The 11,629-nt window shown below is 33.2% G+C and overlaps 1 protein-coding gene across 3 annotated transcripts in view; it reads right to left on the bottom strand.

The window, feature by feature from the left end:
* Glurib (Glutamate receptor IB) overlaps window positions 1-11,629 on the bottom strand; it is a 999,595-nt gene that overhangs the window by 338,904 nt on the left and 649,062 nt on the right. For all 3 annotated transcript variants that reach the window (XR_013080681.1, XM_076777661.1, XM_076777660.1), the window contains exons 8-12: window positions 10,318-10,533; window positions 4,705-4,812; window positions 3,947-4,060; window positions 3,728-3,848; window positions 49-137 (exon numbers count right to left, since the gene is read on the bottom strand). Coding sequence is in view for 2 of the 3 variants with exons in the window: in XM_076777661.1 (XP_076633776.1) it covers window positions 49-137; window positions 3,728-3,848; window positions 3,947-4,060; window positions 4,705-4,812; window positions 10,318-10,533 (648 nt within the window). In the remaining variant the exon portion in view is untranslated. The remainder of the gene's footprint in view (window positions 1-48; window positions 138-3,727; window positions 3,849-3,946; window positions 4,061-4,704; window positions 4,813-10,317; window positions 10,534-11,629) is intronic.

The following is an 11,629-nucleotide window of genomic DNA, read 5'->3' as shown; positions in this document are numbered from 1 at the left end:
GTCCTCCGGATCGTGGAAATCGTTACAAAAAGATCGACCAAAACTTACTTTGCGAATCAGCTCGCCGACCATTCCATCCCAACTGTTGTTTCTATTTCTCATGCCGTATTTGCCGTCCTTCACGATCCGTAGCTCGTCTGAAAAATCCAAGGAAAGACGATCGATCGTTTCACTGATAACAGTTCTTCGCTTTTTAACCTAAACGAAAACACTGGTGGAGAGTGTAGGCTCGCAGACTTTTTTAATCACAAACGAATATAGTTCATCTTTCATTTACTCGGATTCAGTTTCTTTTTTACAAGTAAAAAAAGTTGTACTTTTTGCTGGAAAAATGAATTTTGTTTTCCCCAACTTTTCAATCTACTTTTAATGCTATAAGCAGAGAACTAACACTCCGATTTTGATGAAACTTTGCATAAACATTTATTAAACCTATTTAAGAAGACAGGTGTAATTCGTTCGTGCTCGATTTGCACTTTTAGAGAGATATCAACCCTTTTATTCCAACCGCCCTTTCTATGTACGTGCTTATAAGTCGTAAACAACAAAAGATATCAAAAAATAGTTGAAATAGAAATTGTACTGTTTTTTGAGGTCTATAAAGCTGCGTGTAAGTTTTGTTGAAAAAATCATTTTTTTTTGCAAGATTGAATCCCCCCTCCCTATTTTTCGAAAAACTTTCGCTTTTCCTAATCGATGAAGGCGTCTATTTATGGTGAAGTACACTAGGTAAACGGAAACCTGTTAAAGTAGTACAACATAATTTTCGAAGGGTTCGAACACGTGAACAGTTGTACAGATGAGAAAAATACGTAGACGCAAGTGGAACGCGAAGAGATAAGTTATTGTATATTTCGGATTTTACTCTTTCGATGTTTCGTGATGCCCTTGAAAGAGGATCCATAGTCCATGACATTGATATTGGAAAATGGGCATTAGAAGCAAAAGAAAACATTGATTTGCCAGCATTTGCAGCAGGAAAGTTGGGGATATTTAAATTTAAAAAACTGCATGGAATAGTGTCACGTAAAATAACAAAGTTTGTAACATACCGAGAACGTGCAAATTCTCAAGAAATCGATACGGTTATCGATAATTTTATTGAACTTGTGAAACCCAAAATTAATACTTATGGTGCAGAAAATGTATTTAATTCGGACGAAAGTGGTTTTAATTTAGAATTTCATTCTGGTTGAACGCTAGCTGTAAAGGGATCAAAAACCATTGAAGCTGTCGTACAGTCCATATCATCACCTACTCATAGTTACACCATACAATCTACTGTATCTGCAAATGGAAAATTGCTTTCACCACTTTACATAGTTTTAAAGGAATCAAACGGACAATTCGGACCAAGAGTGAAGGAAACTTTATTCAATGCACCAAATGTTCATGTTTCTGCTTCGAAATCTGGCAAATTAACTTCCGAGCACTTTAAAACTTGGTTTACTGAAATATTTTTAACAAACGTAGGATCCCGAAACGTTCTCCTACTAGATTCATGGAGCGAACACTGTTCAAATGTTTTGCAACGCCTTGTTCTTGAAGGAAAAGAAATACTTTTTCTGACGATAACGAAAAACACGACAGGAAGATTACAACCTCTTGATGTTTTTGGTTTCCGAATATAGACAAACTTTGTGAAAACTTTTTCGGATCAGGTCATTTTATTGGATAATAATGTTATTTTACATCAACGAAATAATATCATGAAACTCCAAATTCTTGTACATAATCAGCTGTCCTCACCTAGATTTTAAAATTTGTTTAAGCATTTGTGATACAAAAGTGGATATATGGAAGAACGTGTGGTACGTTTCGAAAATCCAGTCGATTATTGTTTTTCAAAACAGGTTAAAGAAATGCATCGGTACCATATATGCGGGGAATTAGCTATAGTTCGTTGCGTTTGGTGTAAAAAATATTTCTGTTTCAAAAACTTTTTTGAACAATTTCATTACTGCACAAGCTACGTCGAGTAATATTGGGTATTATACAGGGTGTTCGGCAACTCCTGGGAAAAATTTTAATGGGAGATTCAAGAGGCTAAAATAAGTCAAAAATCAAGAATACTAATTTATTGATGGAACCTTCGTTAAAAAGTTATTAACGTTTAAAGTTTCGCCCGTATTGAATTTTTGTTTAGAAAGTGAGTAGGATTTCGGGTGTAGATTTATTCGCCAAAAATTATTGCAATTGATCCCTACAACCGAAAATAATTTTTTCAGAACGATTTAAAAATTTTTAATTTCGTCGAAAAATTTTGGCACCTTGACGATTTTTCTTAAAAATTAGTTTTTCATTTTTAATAAGTTTGTTTGACATTCTACAGAAAAGTTGTCTAATACTTTTTTGTAGGTACCCATGGGCTCTGCGTCAGAAAAAAATTTCAGTAAGATACCTTTACTATCGTAGACGTTATGGCCGTTTGAAAATTGGACCAGTTTTAGGAGGTTTTTCTCACTTTACGGTGTTAAGGAACAACTTTTTTAATATTGTTAGAATTTCTACATATTCTCCACTAAAATACGCGTTGTTTACATTTTGAAAAATTAAAATCCTCCAATCCGTTCAGTAGTTATGATGTTTTAAAGATTCGCATGAAATTTCAGGGAAGCATTTCTGGCTTCACATTAGATTTTCGGTAAAGAATTTTTTGCTCGAAAGTGCGTAGGATTTCAGGGAGATGTGTATTCACCAAAAATGATTGTAATTAAGCCCCGCAACCAAAAATAATTTTTTAATTTAATTTTTTAATAACTTTTTAATGAAGCCTCAGTCAAGAAAATGATATTCTTCATTTTCGTCTTATTTTGGCATCTAGAATCTCTCATTAAAATTTTTCCCAGGGGTGTAATATTATATTACAGTAACAATTAAAGTCAGAATAAGCGATGTATAGGTGTTGATTTGATGAACACAGTATGGGTGAATGAGAGTGTAACTATGTCAAACACTATTATTCTATATTTTCAGCGTATTTTTGTATCTACATTAACCGCCTTTTTAATTATACTACTGGATGGGAAATACTCTGTATATTGTAGAAAGTCTACAAAATAAATGTACTTTATCGTATGATGACGAAATTGATCTTACAATTATGTAAATGTCATGTAAAACGAACGGAGAAATGGTACTTATCAAAGGTCGTATCAACGTCGCAGGTATAGGTCGAATCAACAGTCAATACAGAAAGATAACAATATTTAAATTGCGAATTCCAAAGGAATAATTAAAATAATTATGTATTATAATACATCGCTGAATCCACTGTAAATAGACGCTTTTTTCGATTAGAAAAAGCGAAAGTTTTTCGAAAAATAGGGGGAGGGGGGAATTTAATTTTGCAAAAAAATGATTTTTTCAACAAAATTTACATGCAGCTTTATAGACCTTAAGAAACGGTATAACTTTTATTTCAACTATTTTTTTATATCTTTCGTTGTTTACGACTTATAAGCACGTACATAGAAAGGGCAGTTGGAATAAAAGGGTTGATATCTCCCTCAAAGTGCAAAACGGGCACGAACTTTAGATAGGTCTAATAAATATTTATGCAAAGTTTCATCAAAATCGGAGTGTATCAGTTTGCGATGTTCCCTTGTAAGTTGTTTTTAATAAAAAATAGCAGTGTCACTATGAGAATGTTTGTCCATTCTAGCATGAATTTTAATAGAATATCGGTCGATAGAATTAACTTAATAAAATATTGTAGAAGACTTACACGTTATTCCCAGTTTCTTCGCTATGAGATCAGCAAGATCTTTGCAATAACCCTCGTAGCTATCGTTGCCCACAAGCGTTTCTCCAGTGTCTGATTTCTTCTTCATGATGTACGGCTCCTCCTGCATCGAGGAACGCGAAGACTCGTTAATTTCGTGCCGCAAGAATATGCGTATTTACTGCATTAAGCGTTACATTAATTTGCGGAGCAATTTCTTACCACGATCGTGGTGACAATGTAAGTTTTGTTCTCCTCGATTTCCGAGTGCGGTCGAAGTCGAATGTATTTCGCTGCTACCCCTTGAAATCCAGCCTCGTCCGTCCATTCTGCAACCTTCGAAGAAAAATTATGAATTATAGATATTATACTTTCGGGAGTATTTACATCTAGAACTTCAAACTGATGTATGTCGATAAATTCGACTTATTTTTTAGAACATTAGTGTCACCGATACCTACGTTATCTGCAGTTTTACCACGAGAGACGAACATCACCATTATTAATTCATTACTAAGGCTCTGGCATATATCGTATCCTGCTAGTTCTCTTCTTTTTAACCTTCTATAAATAAATAAATCGATTGAACTCGATACTTCGAGTTGCCTTCGAATAGAGCACTGTAAAAACTTTTCGTGCTCTTCCAAAGAACGTTTACGACGTATCATTTCTTTTACTTCGTATCGTACATATGGAATGTTTTTCTAACATGAAGGAGTAGAATTTTCAATAGAAAAAGTATATATGTACGTATAAAAGTGTTCTATAGTTATAAAGACTGAAAGATATTTTAAATTTTTATCCTGTTTTGTATATTTGATTAATAGTTGCCATTAAAGGAGATCATGAATTTTTTAATGGTGCAGTTTATCTCCGTGTTTGCTAAGATATTGTAAAACCTGGAAGCGTATATTTTAGGAAAATAGAAGTGTAAAGTCAAAGAAATATGTGGCAAATTAGTAGCGGGGAAAAATATTTACTTTCACCATGGCGCTGTTAACTGTCATTTCGACGACATGAAGGGTGTAATTGTGTCTTCGACCGTCGTCGTTAAAGCGAATTTCCCCCGTCAATCCCTCGATTTCGACCTGGTAATAAAATATAAAAAACATCAGTTATAAAAATTTAATATTTTTTTAGATTTATTTTATTAGATTTTTAAATTCAATATTTGTCCAGAATTTGATTGTTTGAAGGAAGCCGTTAGGGTAATTTCGAATCACTTTATCATTGGAAAAGTATGTTTCCAATATCATTCAATTTTAATAAAATTGTATTCACGATGGATTTGCTAAACTGTACTATAATGTACCTTAAATAACCTTTCTATCTGCCAAAATGTTACATTTACTTAACATTAATTAACGCAAACTAATTTAGTTATAAAAGTGCAGACTCGAACGAGTATGAGGTTACATACTTTTTTAGATATAATTGTACATTAGTAAAAAGTTATTTTAAGCAAATAATGTTCTTATTGTGTAATTATTTTTACTGTTTGTAGTTGGTAGCGTTGGAACGGGGAATATGAGGGGGAATCCCGTGGTAGAGTGGCCGGTAGTGTGTAATGGCGTTGTGAGGGAACTCGTGTAGAAATACACCTATGTACGTTCATTGTTAAAATAGAAATAAATGTGTTGAAATAATAATGAGTTGTTTAGAATTGTTTAGAGTGAACCAAACACAACCCCAACACTGATGCGCTCAATAATGGTGACATGCACTTTATAATGAGTTTAACATAGCAAATTTGGAAACCTTGTTAAAGTTTGCCCGATGTCCTCGAATATCGCTCGTCTCAACGCTTCTTTCGTTACTTATTCGTGTTTTCCCTACTGAAAAGAATTTGCGTCTCCCGTTGCTAACGATTTCCCTGCTATTGGCAGGTTTCCGTGTTTGATTTTGTCGCGCAACAAGCCGTCGAAGAGTGGAAAAGGGGAGGAGGACTTCCGGTGTGACTGTTGCCGTACATACACGTATGTACATGAACTGGTGAACGTAGAAGAACGATCTGACGTAGACGCAGGAATTCCGTTAGAGTCGGAATAACCGCCAATTACTGTCAGGAGCAGGGAGACGTTGGAAGGGGTCCCTGGCAATTTCGGTCGCCACGGTATTCGAAACGTATTGAGTATTTCTGCACCTCTTCCCGCGCTTCGATAATTTCAGGATGAATCATCATCCTCGTGGTATCAACAACATTGGAGTTAACCCGTGAAATATTAACTCCACGTAGTTTGTCTAATGATATCGCAACTACACTCTTGGCCAATATTATGAGTTCACTTCATTTTTGGCTCGTTTATTGCAATAGCTAGAACTATTGCTTTTTTTTAACACTAGGTTTACGGACACTCGTTGCGCATATTTTTATTGTAATTCGCTGTGTTAACAGTTAGATTAAAATGCAATTTTTCTTTTAATTAGAGTGTATATTTATATCATTACGTCAATTAAATCCAACATAAATTGCTAACAAATAATATTTATAAGTTCTGTAACGTTAGGTTTAGAATCTTACTGCGTCAAATTGACGTATTCCGTAAACCTAATGTTAAATATACGAAAGATAAACTATTTTGCATCGAGATTTTACAGGTATGTGTATTTATCTTATAAGTATGTACAGTACTTTCTTCATTCAAAAATATTACAAACTATGGTTGCTATAGCTTCTTGTTTAATGGCTCCTCTAAAAAAGATGCTCTGATAATTCGACAGAAATTTATTTTTCCATTCAATATTTAAACTAATTCTGTCAATCCTTGTTTCTATAACCAGATACCATTTTCTAAGATACGACGGACGTTTCTTAAACTTATTTGCACTTAAGATTTCTCAGTAATTTGTCTCCTAGTTCTCCTAAAATTCGAAGCAATTTACAAAATTCTTAGTTTTGGTACGAGATTTCCCACTTCTTTCAGTATTTTCATGGCTTTTGGATTTGTTAGAACATACAGGGTGTTCGGCCATCCCTGGGAAAAATTTTAATAGGGGATTCTAGAGGCCAAAATAAGACGAAAATCAGGAATACCAATTTGTTGATGGAGGCTTTGTTAAAAAGTTATTAACGTTTAAAGTTCCGTCCGTACTGAATTTTTTTCTCGAAAATGCGCAAGATTTCGGGGGTACGTCTATTCACCAAAAATGATTGTAATTGACCCCCGTAACCGAAAATAAATTTTTCAAAACGATTTGAAGTTTTTTTTTCCGTCGAAAAAAGGCACCTAATTAGATTTTCGGTAAGGAATTTTTCTCTTAAAAGTGCGTAGGATTTCGGGGGTATGTGCAATGACCAAAAATGATTGCAATTGACCCCCGCAACCGAAAATAATTTTTTTAGAATGATTTGAAAAATTTTTTTTTTGCCGAAAAATTTCACCACATACCCGATTTTTTTTCTCGAAAGTGGATAGGACTTCGGTGGTATGTGTATTCACCAAAAATGATTGTAATTGACCCCCGCAACTGAAAATAATTTTTCCAAAACGATTTGAAGTTTTTGAATTTAATTGTTAATAACTTTTTAACGAAGCCTCCATCAACAAATTGGTATTCCTGATTTTCGTCTTATTTTGGTCTCTAGAATCCCCCATTAAAATTTTTCCCAGGGGTGGCCGAACAACCTGTATAGTATAATGATTTCTGTTTAATATGTATGCAATTTTGTCAATCCTATAATTTTTTGATCACAACATTATTATTCGATCCACTATGCTTTTATCTAACAATTTTCTATGATCCATTGCCTAAATTTCTTTTAAATAAATGCAATTATATTGTAAATAAATGGTAGGTTTTCACTGTTGTATCGACTCCCAGTAGTTACCGACAAAAATTATAAGAATCGCAAATACATCAATTGTCTTATAATTTTCTCGTGTATACACTTTTTTTCTAATTTCTGCGTAATATGTCCTTCCAATTTGAAATTTTAATACTCATTCTGTAGATAGCACGTACCATGTGGGATATATAAAACATAAATTTTCTTATTTTAAACATAGAGAATATAGAAATATATTTTTGTCCACTTCTCTACTGCTAGCCAATATTATATGTTTACTTCATTTTTGTCTCGCTAATTGTGATATTTAGAACTATTGTTGCTTCCTTTTGCAGTATTATGTAAAAATACACGAAAAATAAAACTATGAGAAAAAATTTTACAATATTTACATAAAGAATGACTTGTTAACCTTTTTGAAAAAATGCTGTTTGCAGGATGGACAAAAGTACAAGTTGAATTATAAAAAATCATGTATTTATAAACTACTTACAATGAAAATTGTTTCCAATAATTACTTAATCCTCCATTATGATGAAAAGTTGAAAAATTCTCATTTTTATGCTGTTTAATGAGTTTTTCATCAAATTCTATATTCCCTCGTAAACGCAATTGTAACTTCTTTAGTCTTCGAAAAATTTTATTGAAATCTGAACTAATTGTTTAATTTATTTAAAAAAATAAAAGAAGCTAGATATAGGATAGATCACTTGTTTTGAACTCGCTTGAAGTGGACTGTTATTGTTATATCGTAGTAAATAATTGAGAAAAGTCTGACGACATTGTTAGCTTCGCAACTTTAGAGTCTGTCATTTATTCTTATAAAACTCGAATAATTTCCTCTGATATCAAAATAATTTAAAAATGCTTAAAGGGGAAAAATTAACAAAGTTCGAAAAGGATCAGATAAGTGCTAAGACATGTTGCGAGAGAACTGAACCGTTCTTTATGTCTCATTAACACGTTAAATATGATATTAAAAAAATGTAGTAGTCGTTCATAAAAATTAACTTTATGAACCACACACCAAATAGTGAATATAGTATCCAATTCGACAAAATTCAGCAATGAGATAAAACGAGAGATAAATTTAATTATTTTATACTGCACAGTTCGAAGAGTTTTATAGGAAAGTTCAATAATTAAACGGGTAAAAATGAGAAAAGTACCGTGCTTAAAAGAAATACATAAAATTCAGCGTTTAATATTTGTTCGTGAAGACATGAGTATGAATTGGAATACGCTACACCTTTATCGTATCTGCATATTTGTTGCCTATCTTTTCTTTAAATTTCAATTTGCATTTACGATGTTTTAGATCATCGGGATCGACGAAAAAAAATTTAATTTAGATGGACTAAATGGTCTTCATTCATATTGAGAACATATTCGAAAAGAAAAAGTTTTTTTGCTACGTATTATATTGGCGGAAGCAGTGTAATGGTGTTGGGAGTTTTTAGTACATCGGAAAAGCTCTTAATTTCTTTTATCATTATAAGAATGAATAGTGACGAATATCAAAGAGTTTTAGAAACATATTCATCGAGAATTCCGATGACAATGAAATAATAACGTGTTCTTCCTCTTATAAGGGAATTACCGACAACGAATTAGCATACACTGACTTTGAAATTTTTATTTAGAACAGTGGTGCTCAAATAGAAAAGTCACATCTATATACTGTAATAAAAATAAATTTTCTATTTTCAGTATGCTGTCTAGAAATAAAATTAAACAAAGTAAAATGTTAGCTGCGTGTAAGTCTGCAATTACAGGAAAAAATTGTGTCTCGGTGGCTATACAGGGTGTCCCAGCATCAATGGTACAACCAAGAAGGGCGTTATTCTACATGAAAAAATAAATCAACATTAGAGAATAAAATTTATTCATTTGAGGCTTTGTTGTTGAAAAAATTGATTTTGAATATTCACTGAGTATGTGTACATTTAATTATGTCAGATAGATCTCAATGCAGACTTTTACTGTGTTTTCTGCACTTTTATACACTCGTGTTGACAAAACTTCCTGAGCATGTATCATAATTTTATTTGTTGTCTTATTGTTAGTATGTTATTATCTTTGGTTTTGACTAATCATGGTCTCCAGATTTGATACTTCTTGATTTTTATCTATGGTGTCATGTTAAAACAAAAGTGTATAAGAAGAATATTTTAAGCCTTCCTCAAATTAAAAGTGTGAATCATTTGGTATTTGAACAACTAGAGTGTATGCTCATACAAATATAATTCAGAAAGTACAGTTGTGTATACAGCACAATGAGCAATTTTTAACAATTTTTATATTAATTAAGTTAGTTTAATAAATTAATTACATGCCTTATTTTCATTTAAATCTTGAAAATATTCACGGTTGATTTTCTCGACAACGAAACTTCAAACGAAAAAATTTTATTTTTTATTTTCGATTTGTTTTTTCATGTACAATCACCTCCTTCCCGTTTGTACCACCGATACTGAGACACTCTGTATATGTATACAATCCTCGACCGATTTCCCAATATCCCAGTCGTCCAAGGCAGGGCCTGCTAGGAAGCCTTACTGATCAGTCCGCTAGCAGGCCCCGACGAAACGCGCCTCCTCCTTTCCTTTTCTGTCCTCCTACGAAAATCTTCGAGTTCCTACTCGCAGTAAAGTAGCGGCACAATTGAAATAAAAGCTCTGGGACGTTATTACATCCGAATCAAATATCTCTCTATTGCCTCAGCCCCACTACTGTAATATTTATTAGACTGTAATGTTAATATTTTTGTTCAATAGTAACATACTTAGGTTTCGAATTCACTCACCTTTCTTAGTTGCTTGGAAATTTTGTCGCCGTACTCGAACGGTGTCACCCATCCATGGCTATTATTGCAATCCAGCGACCGGGTGCCATTCGTAATCTGACTGATGCTAGCAACTCCAGTCCTCCTCACGTTGCTCCTGTCCGGTTTTTTCCTCAGAAACTTGTTGAATGCCTCAACGAGAACAAATACGGCGTCGTACATCAGCGCCGCTTGTGCCTAATGCGAGGAAGATTGTCGGATGAGTATTAGAATCTCACCAACGATCGCGATAATTTTCGTTTCGATGTGACAACAAACAAACAAGAACGTGCAGCTCGTGGTGTTTTTCAAGTAACGACAATCGAATTAAATTGTATCACTTTCCATAACTTGTAAAGTTGTTCTGCGATATCAGGGTGGAAGCCTGAAACTTTGGAGCACGAAAACACTTAAATGATTTCTCACAAATTATTCTCATAAACTTTTAACTCATTTCTTTTCAACCATATAGAGGGTGTTCGGTCAGTCCTAGGAAAAATTTTAATGGGAGATTCTAAAGGCCAAAATAGGACGAAAATCAAGAATACCAATTTGTCGATGGAGGTTTCGTTAAAAAGTTATTGACGTTTAAAGTTCCGATCGTACTGAATTTTTTTCTTGAAAGTGGGTAGGATTTTGGGAATATGTCTATTGACCAAACATGATTATAATTTACCCCTGCAACCAAAATCAATTTTTTTTACAACGATTTGAAATTTTTGAATTTTGTCGAAAAATTTAGTACCCCCTGTCGATTTTTCTTAAAAATTTGTTTTTTATTTTTAATAATTTTGATTGGCGCCCTATAGAAAAGTTGTCTAATACTTATTTGTACGTGCCTATGAATTTTAATTCAGAAAAAAGTTTCACTGAAACATATTTACTATTGTAGGAGTTATGGCTGTTTGAAAGTTGTACCATTTTTGTGGGGGTTTCCTCATTTTGCGAGGTCAAGGATCGACTTTTCGATTATTCTTGGAATTTCTACATATTCTTCACGAAAATACGCGTTGTTTGTCTTTCGAAACATTAAAATCCTCCAATCCGTTGAGAAGTTATGATATTTTAAACATTTGCATGAAATTTCGGGGAAACATTTCTGAACACAGATTATATTTTCGTTTAGGAATTTTTTTCTTGAAAGTGGGTAGGATTTCGGAAATATGTCTATTGACCAAACATGATTATAATTTACCCCTGCAGCCAAAAAAAATTTTTTTTACAACGATTTGAAATTTTTTAATTTTGTCGAAAAATTTAACACCCCCTGTCGATTTTTCTTAAAAATTCGTTT

This window comes from Colletes latitarsis, chromosome 11 (genome assembly GCF_051014445.1).
Source record: "Colletes latitarsis isolate SP2378_abdomen chromosome 11, iyColLati1, whole genome shotgun sequence".
Lineage (NCBI taxonomy): Eukaryota > Metazoa > Arthropoda > Insecta > Hymenoptera > Colletidae > Colletes > Colletes latitarsis.
Note: the sequence above shows the minus strand (reverse complement) of the source record. Positions and strands in the feature narration are given on the sequence as shown.